The sequence below is a fragment of the Ostrinia nubilalis genome, chromosome 9 (genome assembly GCF_963855985.1).
Source record: "Ostrinia nubilalis chromosome 9, ilOstNubi1.1, whole genome shotgun sequence".
In the NCBI taxonomy this organism is placed as follows: domain Eukaryota; kingdom Metazoa; phylum Arthropoda; class Insecta; order Lepidoptera; family Crambidae; genus Ostrinia; species Ostrinia nubilalis.
In genome coordinates, this window is record NC_087096.1 from 17093605 (window position 1) to 17108964 (window position 15360).

At 43.7% G+C, this 15360-nt stretch overlaps 1 protein-coding gene across 1 annotated transcript in view; it reads left to right on the forward strand.

Annotated features, from left to right (window-relative positions):
- LOC135074875 (sodium-independent sulfate anion transporter-like) overlaps positions 1-15360 on the forward strand; it is a 69248-nt gene that overhangs the window by 34762 nt on the left and 19126 nt on the right. Inside the window, exons 6-9 of the mRNA XM_063969257.1 lie at positions 10381-10575; positions 10617-10742; positions 10784-10909; positions 13335-13601. Coding sequence (XP_063825327.1) covers positions 10381-10575; positions 10617-10742; positions 10784-10909; positions 13335-13601 — 714 coding nt within the window. The remainder of the gene's footprint in view (positions 1-10380; positions 10576-10616; positions 10743-10783; positions 10910-13334; positions 13602-15360) is intronic.

Genomic DNA, 15360 nt, shown 5'->3' on the forward strand with positions numbered 1-15360 from the left:
CACTTTTCCGACACACCCCGCTCGGTTTACACCGACTGTGCGGGACTTACACACCGCTATAACCACCGAGTTTCTTGCCGGCTCTTCTCGGTGGTTGCGACTTGCGAACCGGTGTAGATTCACGCGAATCTCAACTCCATGCCATGGACACGGAGGAACTCCTAAAGTTCCTCCGGGCCACTCACCCGGAGGTCCTCTCCGGGTTTAAAGCCCACATACGGGCAAAATCCCTCGCAAGCTCCGTATATGAGGAGCCTGCTTCCCCGTCATGTCCCGAGGACGCCATGTGCGATCCTAACTCGGCCCCGCTACCAATCCCGCTCACGAACGACCACTCTATTGTCATAGAGCACCAATCCCATGCCCCCAGTAGGGACATGGAATGTGACTCTGTCTCAGACGCAGATGACGGTGGCTTCACTACCGTCAGTCGTGCGAAGAGGACCCGCAAATCCGCGGCCTCTCCCCCTCCTTCCCCCCCTGCGAAGGCGCTGAAGGCCAACTCGGGCCTCTCTCAGCCCTCGCAATCTTCCCAGCCCTCCGGCTCGCAGTCGAGCACCGGGCGGACTGTCAGAGTCCCCCCAGTCTTTGTCCAGGACAAGGCGTCCTGGAACAAGATTTCCGGCGCGCTCAAGGAGCGTCACATTAACTTCTCGCACGCTAAGTCGTGCAACGTAGGTATTAAGGTGTCCTTGTCCACCTCGGACGAGCACCGAGCCCTAACACGATTCCTAGATGAAAACCGTATCGGTTATCATACTTTCCCCCGCGAGGAGGAAAGGGAGCTGCGGGTTGTTATCCGTGGCCTTCCCAAGGAGCTAGACTCCGCCTCCATCTTGGCCGACCTCAAGGCCCAAAACTTCCCTGTCAAACAGGTTCATCGTCTGTACAGGACTCGTACTCGTGAACCATTTGACCTTGTCCAAGTAGTCTTGGACTATTCCGATGAAGCAAAATCGATTTTCAATTTGAAATCGGTTTGCTTTATCTCCGGGCTCAAAGTCGAGCCACCCCGTAAGCGCGGCGCTCCCGGCCAGTGCCACCGCTGTCAACATTACGGGCACGCTGCCCGTAATTGTCACGCCCGTCCTAGGTGCGTTAAGTGCCTAGGCGATCACGGCACAGCCGACTGTGTCCGTGACAAGGCCACAGCCACCGAACCACCGAGCTGCATACTGTGTGGTACCCAGGGTCATCCTGCGAATTATCGCGGTTGTCCCCGGGCCCCACGCACTCAGCCGCGTGCCCCCATCCCCTCTGCCCCCAGGCAGATCAATGCTACTCGCAACTTTGCGGTAGCAAATGAGGCTCCAAGCCTCCGCCCCAACAGGCCCAATGCTTGGGCTAGGCCTCTGGCCTACACCCAGGCTGCCAGCCTTACTCCCGCACCCGCCCAAACAGCTGTGGCCCCACCCGCGCCCCAGCAGGCTCCTCAACCCCACCCAGCCCCTAAGGCCACGCCAAAGGCACCTACCCATCAGGCGTCTAACCCAAGTCCCCCTGCCCCTAAGGCACCGGCCCACAAAGTCCCGGCCCCTCAGGCCAAGCCCCAGCCGTCACATTCACCTGTGGCTGACATTAAACTGGTCAGAGACTTCTTTGGCCAAATTAATGTCGGCGAGATGTTTGTGATCGCCGCAAAACTGCGCGCGACTAATGGCGAAGGCAACATCATGGATAGGTTATCTATCCTCGCCGAACACGTAGACTTTTGCTACGCTATCTCCTCTTTCCACGCTCCGTAATGGCTAACCCCACCGCTAGGATCAAACCCCGGTCAATTACCTTAGCTTTTTTCAACGCTAACGGTCTTAGACAGCAGAAGGACGAGGTTACTCAGTTCCTTACCGACCACCAGGTCGACATCTTTCTGGTTCAAGAGACCCTCCTAACACCCTCTATTCGCAATCCTAGGATAGCGAACTACAATATTATCAGACACGATAGGCCCACACGTGGCGGCGGCACGCTTATTTACTATAAGCGTTCTCTGCACTGTGCTTTAGTCGATCCCCCTTCTCTCTCTAACCTAGAAGTCTCACTCTGTCGGCTAGCCATGACTGGACACGAGCCCATTCTCATCGGCTCGGTTTACCTCTCCCCGAACAAGACTCCCTTAAGGAGCGACTTTGAGGCCCTGTTTGCTATGAATAGTGCAGTCATTCTTGGCGGCGACTTTAATAGCAAACACACTCATTGGGGTTGCGTAACATCCACTGCCAACGGCATGATGCTAAGCGAACTCTCTGAGGAACTCATTTTTGACATCTTAGTCCCTATGACGCCCACTCACTATCCTTACAATATCGAGCATCGGCCCGACATTCTTGACATGGCAATTCTAAAGAATATAGGCCTCCGCCTACACTCTATAGAAACCATGCACGCGCTCACTTCTGACCATCGCCCGGTCGTACTACAACTAGGCTCTCCTGAGTCTACACCCACTATGAAGACAGTTGTGGACTGGGACAAACTCAAGGTAAAACTTGGGAACTGTCAGAGCCCACAACTGTCCTCAATCCCCGACGATATAGTTTCGCCTCACGAAACTATTCACGCGATCGATGCCCTCACTAGTCACATCTCGGTCGCCATCGGCGACTCGTCTAGGCAAGTGCCTGCGATGGCTAACCACCGTCTCAGGTTGCCTGACGACGCGCGAGAGCTATTGAGGGCAAAGAACGCAGCCACTCGCGATTATGACGCTTATCCAACCGAGGAAAACAGAGCCCGCCTACGTTCCTTACAGCGCGCTGTCAAGGCTCGTATCGCGGAACTCCGTAACAATCAGTGGGATGATCTACTTAAAGAAATCTCGCCATCTCACCAAGCCTATTGGAAGTTGACGAGAGCCTTTAAGTCCGACACCGTAGCGTCCACGCCACCGCTTTTACGTCCCGATCAAACGCTTGCGTTTGACGACGACGCCAAAGCCGAATGTCTAGCCGACAGTCTAGAAGCACAGTGCTCCCCCAGTACCCTCCCAGTAGACTCTGCCCACCTCCGCATGGTGGACAGCGAAGTCGAACGTAGAGCCACCCTCCCTCCGACCACAACCCTAGACCCGACCAACGTCGACGAGGTGCGAACGATAATCAAAGGTTTCCGTCCCAACAAAGCCCCCGGCCCGGACCGTATCTCTAATAGAGTCTTACGCGCCCTGCCCGCCCCCCTAGTATACCTCTTGGTTGCTATTTTCAACGCGGCCATGTCTCACTGCATCTTTCCCGACGCGTGGAAAGAGGCAGAAGTCATTGGCATCCCGAAGCCCGGTAAGAAACTGGCTGACCCCACAAGCTACAGACCCATCAGTCTCTTAAAGACCATGGGTAAGTTATACGAACGTATAATTGTTTCTCGATTAAGAGATTATGTATTTTCTAATAATCTCTTAATAAACGAACAGTTTGGCTTCCGCGCCTCACATTCCTGCGTACAGCAGGTGCACCGCTTAACGGAGCACATACTTAGCGGCCTCACTGCTAAGCCACCCGTAGGGACAGGAGTGCTATTCTTCGACGTAGCGAAGGCATTCGATAAAGTCTGGCACAATGGCTTGATTTACAAGCTTTACGAACTCGGTGTGCCGGACAGTCTCGTGCACATCTTACGTGACTTTTTATCGAATCGCACCTTTCGTTACCGAGTAGATGGCTCCCTCTCCTCCCCCCGCCCCATAAGAGCCGGAGTCCCCCAGGGCTCCGTGCTCTCGCCCATCCTCTTTTCATTGTACGTCAATGACATCCCCAAATATCCGAATACGGATTTAGCCCTCTTTGCGGACGACACCGCACTCTACAAGTCCGGACGTAATCGGAATTACGTCATCTTGGCGCTCCAACGCGCAGTCACGCAATTAGGCGAATGGTTCAGGAAGTGGCGTATCGAGGTAAATCCCGAAAAAAGTGCAGCAGTGTACTTTTCTAGGGCTTTGTCTGCGAAACGTCCTCCGGTTCGCACTCGTCCTAATGTCCCCACCCATCTCACCTTATTTGACCAAACTATTCCTTGGAAAAGTGAGGCCAAGTACTTAGGTGTCACCCTCGACCAGAGATTATCGTTCGCTCCGCACCTCAGACGCGTCTTGAGCCGTGCGAACCACTACATCCACCGACTGTACCACCTAGTTGGAAGGAAAAGTAAATTGTCACTTAGAAATAAGTTGACAATTTACAAAACCTGCATCCGTCCAGTGTTGACTTACGCCAGTCCGGTGTTTGCTCACACTTCCTGCACAGACCTTAAGAAATTCCAGACCCTCCCAAAACAAATTCTTACGCCGAGCCGCGGATGCCCCGTGGTTCGTGCGTAACACGAATCTCCATAGAGATTTCGAGATCCCATCGATTGATCACTTTATGAAAGAAGCCTCTCGCCGCTACTTTGATAAAGCGATCAACCACAAGAACCCTCTTATCGTTAGCGCCGCCACGTATACACCCCAGAAAGATGTCGCTGCCCAATACCGACGACCTAGGCATGTCCTAGACGACCCGGACGATCCTATTACCGAATTTCTTAACACAGACATCACTGCCTTAAGCACGCCAACTACTCCACAACACAGTAGCTCGTTACACCGTACTCGCCGGCGAGTACGAGGCCCTGCTTTCCATTTCGGACGGTACAGACATGTACCGGGCCGGTTCTCCCCTATCCGTCCCCCGGACACGGCCTGAGCCGAGGTCCGAGCCTACCGTGGCGCCCTCAGGCCGCGTCCGTAGTCCCCTCGATCGGGCCCACTAGAGTGAGCCCGCCGTAGGCTGGACTTGGGTCCAACACCGCGGTGGGCAACCCTCTAGTTGGGTTCGCCACTGATCGGGCGCCTTATGCGCTCGATACGGCCCGATCGCGAACGTCGGTCTGCGACCGACGCGGACGAGCCTGGGCTTCGCTACGCGAAGCCCACACTCGGCCTCGTCGGCACGCGCACCGACGATCGCCAAACGGCTAGAGTACCTTCTGTACTCGCCACTCTGCCCGGTGAAGCTGGAAAAGCTCCTCAAGCTACCAGCGCGCGTCCCTTCAAAAAAAAAAAAAAAAAAAAAAAAAAGATGACACATCATCTGATGAATAATAAGAGAAAACTGAATTAATTCATGAAAACGCGTATCTATATTAAACCATCAGAAACTAAAAACATTATTAACAGAATTTAGTGATATTAGCAAATGAAAACCCTAGCTATGCGCAAACGCAGGCGGCGTCGTAGCTCACTTTCCTTATGCTAATCGTAGCTGTAGGTCAGGTTTATTTTGATTGTAAACGAGCTCGAATGAAGCTCGATTACTATTCATAAATAAACATCATGGCGACACACATTAGTGATTTACGTGTTTACTCTACACCACTACATAAATCAGAGGCAAATAAAAGTTTTCACTGCATTTATAGAGTTGTTAATTAAGTGGTTTATGATTTCGAGTTTAAGGAGGTATAGCCTGACCAGGAACATAAAAACCCTGGCATAGAGGCGCGTCAATTGCATTTGATAGTGCAACACTGAGTACAGTCGTACCTGTGTTAAATTAATAGGCTAACTTTATGTATCAGGATTCAGGATTACGGGCTAATTTGATATTTTCATAAATTAACGAAAAAATATTATTATAGGTAACCTGGTTTAAATAAATAAAATGAAACCATCAATCGAGCTAGTAGGATTTATTTTATTATTCATTAATAATCAAATTCAGAACTTGAATATTCAACTGCAATGTCTGCTCATGAACGCTTCAAACTCGGTACTTCTTTGCCAATTGAGAATGTTACTAGGTATGCAAAATCACTTGAAACCTATGTTACAGTTAAGCTTTTACATTTACAAATACATTAGTTTTTATTTCATTCAAAAATACCCAGTAGTTATGATTTTATAGGCATTCAAAGTTCGCTTAAATATTGAGTCCCGCCGACGGTCACGTGACCCCGTGTGACGTACATTCACAGCGTCCGCTCACTAGAAAACGGATATAAACATACTTAAATATTTTTTTTTTGTAAATACAAACTTATTATACATATTAACACCCAGACCCATCACAGAAATTAAAATTGAACCAAATCCAAACTTGATGCGATTGTGTCGTTTTATTGCGAATTACCTTCCAGCTCCATCATTAGACCCCGATTACTATATAGAATTAAAATACTCATCAATACAAAACGAACGAGCCCAAACTCGATGCATTTAAGTCGTTTTATTATAGAGTTCCTTTGGCCACCTTCCAGCTCCATCATCAGATCAGCTCCATGTCATCATAATATTGCATGGTCATCCAAATCACATGTGTTTGCGAAATTTCAGCTTAATCGGTTGCCTGGAAGTGGGTCTTACTTCAGTTTGCAAGATTCCACCCATACAAATATGAGCCAGTCGTTGTAATATGACGTCACGCGCATAAAATGGCGGGCCGGCCGCCGCCCGCACTTTTAAAATTCAATATCTTGGAAACTAATTGACGTATCGAAATAATTCTTTCACGTGTATTTTTTATTTTTAACAGAGAATAAAGAAAGCTAAAAAACAAAATTAGTGAACATTCTTCATTCCATAAAATTAAACACTAAGAAAGTGACAAAAAACTTTAAAATAGGTAGTTGAAACAAACCACAGCTAATTTTCATAGTGAACTGTACTATACGATAAACATGTCAGTCAATTTGACAACCTTTGTCGAAAACATTATTCAATGAAAATATTGTCCGAACCCTTAGTATTTCTCTTCGACAAATACTTTAACACATTGTGAACCACTTTTCTTTCACGACTATAAAAAGATTTTAGCAATATAATTCACAAAATCAATTGCGCACATTTAAAATAAAGTTTGTTTACACTTTGACAGCAATAGACTGACATGCAAGGTGACATGTCAATGAAGTTTTCAGTTACTGTTGCCATTAAAAGAAATTAGTACCATTAGTTTTCCGCAACATGGCGAGGGTTTTTATGTTCCTGGTCGGGCTATAATTTTACCAACTATTTAGCTACAGTACATATTTCTGCTGTATTTTTATCGTATTTTTACTTCCGATTCCGATTTCTGGCTGCACTCTACATAAATTAAAAATATATGACGTTGTGTATTCCTTTTTGCTGCTGCAACGCAGCTCCTAAATTTTAAACTGTATTTGTGTATTTGCATATAATATTATTTACAAAGGAAATAAGTCCTTACGCATATAATTAAGACAACAGCAGTAATTAAAAGTAAATACTAATATTAGTAGATTGACTACCGCAATATTTAATCTGATTGGCGCCGGTCGTCCTTTCTGCCAGTGGGTGAAGGCCAACGAATTCAATTTACTAAATTCGCTAATTAATCTGCTCTTTCGCGGTGACAGTTACCTTTCAGGGCTGTCTCTATCTCATTGATTAAAATTCACATTTCAGCATCTTGTTTGTATGCTATGTTGATTTCATTTTATTACTGTCTTTGAAATAGTAGTGTCAATACGAATAATTAATAACATTAATAATATAAAAAATTCAATAGGCACCTTATACTTATCCAACATTGTTGTAAGCATGAATTATGATAATTTTGTTATGACCATGAACTAATTGATTAACTCCTAAAGGTTTTTTTTCAACTGAGGACATTCAAAATTTTGAATAAGACCTTTTTTACTTACAATCATGCTCGTACTTTTGATTTTCACCTTATTGTGGCACTTAGGTTATCAGACAATCCCACACACACATTTTAAATTTGATTGGGACCCATTGAGGTTGTATTTTTTAAAGAAAAGTAGCAAGAAGCTCACATTTTGACTGCACACAAAGACGTGTCAACCCTAATTGTATTACCTAAACCGGTATTGTTACCTATTTGCCCGTAATGTTAAACACTAGAACTGCTCAGTCAGAACGGGTCTGGTCCTTGGCCGTGTGGTCGCGACCCTTGCCTTTCGCCGAGGTCGGGGCCAACCCTATTTTTATTTCAAAACATTTCTGCACTCTTTAAAAATGTTGTGAAATTATTTATAGAATAGTTGATTGTTTAGTAGGCCTATTGATGTGTGTCTTAAACTGGTTTTGAGTAAGCCAATTAGTATTTTCTGATAGTTCCGTAGCTCCTTACTACGAAATCGTGACAGGCGTATTTACCACGTAGAGCACGCCGCGTAGAAAATAAAGTTTAAAGCTTTGAGTTCGTCTTTCTTCCAGGTTTTATCTATCTTCAAAAATCAAAAGTGTCATACTTAATAGTCCCAAATTAAATTGAACACTAGATTTGCTCAAGCGTTTTTTTTTTTTGAGATCAAAATAATGGATTGTCACTTTCTTTCAGCGGCACATAGATAATTGCCAGGAGTAGCATGAGGCTTTTGCATAATGGTTTTTCAGAAAACACTCAAACGTTTTCAAAAAATTCGCAAACAACTTTCGCCTGTCGCAACGAGCACAAAGGCCGTCGCATGCCATTGAGCATCCACAATGCTCAATAGGCGGCGCGAGCGTACACAATTCGTACAGCACCGCGCCGCACTCGCGCATCGGACTCAATAATGTAGATTGTAATCGAAATAATAGGCGGTTTGTTAGATTGTATAGTTAATTAATGGATAGAAATAAATTACATTTATAGTTCTAAATTCCTAAAATGAAGAGCTCTTAGTTTATAATCAGCGCTTTTATGTCTAGGATATCGCAAAGAAATTCCTACCGTTAATTACCCACTTTTAGTTTACCAATGCAATGTATTTTTACTGTCGCAAGATACGCAAACTGCTGGCTGCTGATCGCTATAAAAGTTTATGTGCATCAGCAAAATACTTAGGTTTGCCCACTCTTGTGGCGGAGTTTTGGGCTGAAACTGTGTAGGTTTGTTGTCGACACGATAAGAAGAAGAAGCAACATACTTTATCAGGGAATAGCCCCACAGGTCTACCTACTTTTCGTACCGACCTTTATTGCTCTACTAAAAATTTTCCATCTGTTATTTTGTGCTTGACATTGCATGATCTCCTCTTATCTACGCGTAGATACATAGTTGTTATATGTACTTATTGATTTATCATTGTTTCGACATTAACCAAGCTTTAGAAAAGGTTTGTGTGAGCGCAATATCTCATTGCATTCACCTCTATTGTGTCACACCATCAGCTGGTATTGCGCCGCGTAACAACTAGATCATGCTTAGTAATTCCACAAATATTGGAACTGCTCGGTCCGATTTCTTTTATTCGAGGCGACAAAGACGATGTTTCGCCGCGCGTGGGGCGAGCATCGCGGCGTATTTGTGCAAGTGCTTGTAAATACAGCCGCTGTTGATAAACAGCGGACGTCAACTGTTGGTCATACGCGGGAATCATTCCATTTGGAACTTGACACACGTTTTCCGGATTAAAATTTACTTTTACTAAGTTTTCAGTCAGCACATTGTCGACATGTCACATGTCGTCTATCAACTAGGGTTCATACTAATATTAAAGAAAATTCCACTTTTATAGATATCTATTTCCTTGCCTTTCCTATTGTCATTTCTAATTTTCCTTGACATTTTGCTACGAGACGACTTCCAACCTTGTCTTTCCATTATGTAATTAGTAAATCACACTTTCAGCACAGCACATCAAGGCAAATTCTCTGACATCTTATGTGATTGAAATAGGGGCTATTTTAAAATGAAAATTTAAAAGTTTGATGTATGTACTGTCGACTATACTACAACAAATATTCTTGATATTAAATACACATTGGTATTTGGTATACGTGTAAAATGGTGACTAAATCTAAAATAGACAACGTCTGCAAATTAAACAGCACAGGCATATTTTCGTAACATTACTCGTATTAGTCCATGTGTAATATTTGCGTAGCTGCATTTTTCTTGGTCTTCCTTGTTGTAACAGGGCCATGATAAGTACTGTTGGTTGTTGAACAAATACATACATTAAAGCTGTCAAGTCCATAAGTTTTAACTAGGGTGCGAAGATTCTGTGTTATTCTTATCACATCAAATACTTATAGTGTAACCGGTTTTAATTTTGATTCAAGGTACAAAAGGTGTGTGTACATCAGCATCACCATTAGGTAATTTAGTTTTCAATACAGGAACACGGTCCTCTCAATTTGTCGCAAATGGCGGATTTGACATACACTTCTCACGCTGGCCATAAGTTTGGGTAGACCTCTTGTTCGCATTTTTTCCCTTAGTCGATTTTATTGATATCTACCGGAAGAAAGGAGGCATTCCTATTCTACTCTGATAGAACAGCACATGGCTAATTATTCAAATATTATATCCATTCTAATAATATTCTCTTTCCCGCAGACCCCAATGGGCTATACCCAAGCAAAGACAGCGGCAGCGAGGCGGGAATATTTGTATCCATGTCAGTCTAATATTGTTCTCTTGCCCCCAGACCCCAATGGGCTATACCCAAGCAAAGACAGCGGCAGCGAGGCGGGTGGCTGGCGAGACGTGGGCGGCTGGCGGCGGCGGGCGGCGCGGAGGGCGCGCGCCTGTTGCTCCACCAAGACGCTGCGCCGCCGCCTGCCCATCCTCAGCTGGCTGCCCAAGTACTCGGCCAGGAACGGGCTCTCCGACGCCATCGCAGGTCAGTGACAAGTTTGGGAGAACTGCACCAAGGTCAGCGAGGAACTTGGGAGGACTGCATCGAGTCGCGTGCCTGCTGCTCCACCAAGACGCTGCGCCGCCGCCTGCCCATCCTCAGCTGGCTGCCCAAGTACTCGGCCAGGAACGGGCTCTCCGACGCCATCGCAGGTCAGTGACAAGTTTGGGAGAACTGCACCAAGGTCAGCGAGGAACTTGGGAGGACTGCATCGAGTCGCGTGCCTGCTGCTCCACCAAGACGCTGCGCCGCCGCCTGCCCATCCTCAGCTGGCTGCCCAAGTACTCGGCCAGGAACGGGCTCTCCGACGCCATCGCAGGTCAGTGAGTCTTCTTCTTATTATTCGTTTCGCTCTTGGCAGAGCGGTCGTGGTCACATCGGCTGTAGAGGCGGATACAACTCTCCGCACGATCTCCCGCCATCTCTCTCTGTTGGCAGACTGTCTGGTGCAGTTACATACGCCGTCGCCCACTGCCGATTTCACTTTTCAGTGAGTCTTAGAACGGTACTATTCCCACCCCTGCAACTCCTGTATACCTAGGATCTACAGCTTGACCGCCACTAAAAACCCGTTCGAAGGTCAAGTTTGTCCCGGAGGAAAGTTAAACTGTTATTGCACATGCAACGAAATTAATCAGAAGAAAATTTTCGAATCAGTGGCGCGCGTCTGTGTCTATGACATACTATGGAAATCTACTCTAGTTTAACCTACACAAAACTATTTGTCATGCGAGTGGATTTTATGAGTTGAGACAAAGTGGCTTTACAGGAAAAATTACAAGTAGATGATAATTAAGTTAAAGTAGTTTTTTTTTTCTTGAAACTCAGAAAACTTGAAAACTAGCCTGGCTGTAGCTGTAGAAAGAAACTGTTCTTTGAGTTTGCCCATGACGTTCTAAGTCTACATAATGTAGAAACCCTGACATCAGTTTCAGAAACTGCAACAATGCTCGTTGCGCCAAGCACATTGTTGTCCACAAACGCTATTTCACGGATCGGCGGCGCGGGCGCAGGCGAGGTCAAAGCACTTGCTTTTCGCATCATTTATTGATATAATCAGAGAAAATGCAGGTCGATGACTCAATTTTCAAAGTTGTTAAAAATTTTAGAGAAAGCTTAATAAAAATAAAATCATCTCTACTTATTTTCTAACTTCGAAAACGTCTTGAAGCCTTTAATACAACCACAGATAACAAAGAATTTCATTATTCAGTTTAGAAAATTCAAAACCGCTTGTTGAAAGCTTTTTGAAGCCATTAATCCTATTTTTGTCGAGCAAAGTTACTTTTAAGATTTCAATCCCGTCTTTCTGATTCAACTCTTATAATAATTATCATGAATTAATGGTGTTTTTTTTTTCAAATACATACTTACCTACTTCGATAGTAAATAAATTAAAAACAAACTTAATTACGGAGCAATTATGAGTAGGTACCTACTGTATTTAAAGACTCGTTAATAAGAAGTAATTAATTACTATGATTATCTCATTATGATTGTTACCATGAGAAAACTCACCAGTTTAGCACATAATGAAAGCAATAATAAATAATAAGTACCTATTTGCAACTTCGCTAGAATAAACCAATAAATTAAACTGATCATAAACGTCATAAGGCGCTAAAACATTAAATAAGTACTTAATGGAAGGCCTACAGTCATTGTTTACCCGCTAAATACGGATGCAATTTGTGCAAATATTTATCACAGCACACAAAAAAAAACATGAGATCCCAAATAAAACATGCCGTGTCGCTCTCCACTACAATAAGTCTTTTTTCAAATTATTAAAATATGCCTTCTTATTAAAATTAAGTATTTTACCTTTATGAATATTCTGAATATAGTCAAATAAACTTCCTGTACTTGTTTCGCTGCCCCTTGTGAGATGCTGTATATCAGCCTTACAACTACACTCTCGGCATCAAATAAATCGCACCTCCCGCGACAAGCACTTATCAAACGTATGCATCCCCACTTCCCACCAACGTTGGTACCATTTGAAAGCCTAGTTTTAAACTTCATTTCATTAAAGGTTTTTACCCCAAAAATGTGTCTTTACAAGGATCCAGAGTCATTTCTTCAAAAAATAGGTAGTTACGCTATAGCCATTTTTTATGACTATAAAACTGTTAAGTTGGGATTAATCGCTATCCATCTGTTAAAGAGGACACGTGAGATCTTTATTTGGTTTTATAACCATAAAAATTGGTCTGATTGATCCCAGAGCTGCAGAGGTGAGCCCAAAGTGAGGTCTATTTTCAAGTCACATTTATGGTATATGTTAATCATTTATTTAGAAATGAAATGTATTTTTCTTTAAGGATATTTATTGGGCTTTCAAATAACACCAATATTGTTGGGGTACCATGATTGTGTCAGAAGAAAATCTTTAAAGTTCGCGTCGCGGAAGGTGCGGTTTATTTGATGTTGAGTGTATAACGTCTGTAAGAAATTCCGTTCTCTGTAAGAAAGAAGAAGACTCTCCCTTTGTCTGTAAGAAATTCCTTCCTAGCAATAATAGCACCTAAGTGCACTATCTAAGTTTTGTATTTCCCTGACTGTCAAGTGTGTGCAATAAATAAGAAGTATCACCACCACCATCATTTCAGCCACAGGACGTTCACTACCGAACCTAGGCCTGTCCCAATGTTTTTCAGATTGTCTGATGTGAAGTGGCCTGCAAGTTCTGGTGGACTTTACTCGTATCTAACTTCAAATTAACCCATGCTTTTGTCCCGCAGGCATAACAGTGGGTCTCACAGTGATCCCGCAGGCGATAGCGTACGCGGGCGTGGCGGGCCTGCCGCCGCAGTATGGGCTGTATTCGTCCTTCATGGCGTGCTTCGTCTACACCGTCTTCGGCTCCGTCAAGGACTCCGCCATCGGGCCCACCGCCATCGCCGCCATCTTGACGAGGGAGAACTTACACGGGCTCGGGCCGGAGTTCGCTGTACTACTGGCTTTTCTCTCCGGCTGCGTAGAGCTGCTTATGGGAATACTGCAGTTGGGTAAGCAGCATTTCTTAAAGCTCACTAGGAAGCAAAACAGTCCGATGTAGAGTTGTAAGAAACTCGAGCTCTTAGTCTTCATTTGTAGACTTGTCTATTTTCAAGTAAGACTACTAGACTAGGTTACTTCAAACTACAACTATGGATTTAGAGTACTCAGTCATGAGTATTTTTTTGAAAAAGACTCAGTTTTTGAGTTCTTTTTGGCAGAACTCGTCTTTTTACAAAAAACTCAAAATTCTGAAGGATTTGAGCCCTATGTTTCATTAAATAAGACTCCAAGACTCGAATTTCTTACAACACCAGTCCGAAGTCCGGTGTGTTCTCCTTCTATTTAGCTCCTACCTACGGAATAACTTGTTCTAGTTTATAATTCTATGTAACCAAGACAGTGGGTGTAAATTCGCGAACAGTCGACGTATGACAACTAAATAAACTGCGGATACCGTTCGTTCATTATTTCATTTAAATAATGCGTTGACACATAAAATCGCCCGTTGATTCAGTCTGGAACGTCTGGAACTGACTCATCGGATTCAGTGTACTCGGTGTTGCTAAGAGAAAGAAAGGAACCCATTCGCACAAGGAAACAGTTAAATGTCATCAGACACTACCTCTAAGAATCAGGGTAACTTCATTCGGCCTTCTGTATGCAGATTTATCTAAAATCTTGAAATACATGAACCACAATTTACAGAAATGTACCGACTGCCTGTACCTATTTTATGATCTCGAATGTTTTCATACTTTATTTAAGGTGACAATGACTTCAAAGATAAGGGATAAGGAAAAGATTTTCTTGGTAGGTGTTTTTCTCTAAGGGAAATTGTTATAGACTTATACAGGGTGTTAGGTAAATGGGTATATGAGCCGGCACTAGCCCATGATAACATGGTCATATAAATGGTATGGTGAAGTCAGAAAATTGATATCATCATTTTAATTATTTTAATTTTCATACAAATTGGATTTTATAAAATTTATTGTAGCCCATGTTAACATGGGCTAGTGTCGGCTCATATACCCATTTACCTAACATCCAGTATAGGCTAATTTGTAAAAACCTTAAAACCTAGCATGTACTTACTTACCGGACAAAATTTGCATGGATATCGAATTGTATGATTAGTAATATGCAATAAACACCTGCTGATGGAAGGTGAAAATTTTCCTTCAAGTTTGTTTACAATTAATAATATGTCAATTTACCAGCTGAATAGGTGCAATAAAGAAACCTTGGTGTATCAAATCGGGCACACAGTGCTCGATGGAGTACATTGGTGTCAGGTTACTAATAATTATATTAATAAATTAATAAACAATGTATCAGCATGCTCTACCGGCTATAGTATGAAAGGGACAGATTGGATTTGCATATCATTTTAGATTTTACCAGCTTTCCTCCAAACTTACTGATTAATTTAGGTTAGCGCTTCGAACTAAAAACAGGTTCAATAAATCATGTTGTTTTAACAAAATCCTTTAGTTACATCAATAAAGCTTAAGAAAGCATTAATTTCAGTCTGCTGTGATCAACAGCTGCTGAAACCTTATTGTTTGACATGAACACTCACGATGCATTGTCATAGTTACTTACTTACTCATTGCACTTTTTGTATTTATTCTTTTGTCACAACAAATAACAGTGTTGCAAGCGCGTCACTCTCACGCAGAATGTTTGGAATTCTTCCTCTGTTCGTTTTCCTGTGTTATTATACTTATTTCGTAATATTTTCTGCGGCCATTGTATGTTTCATGA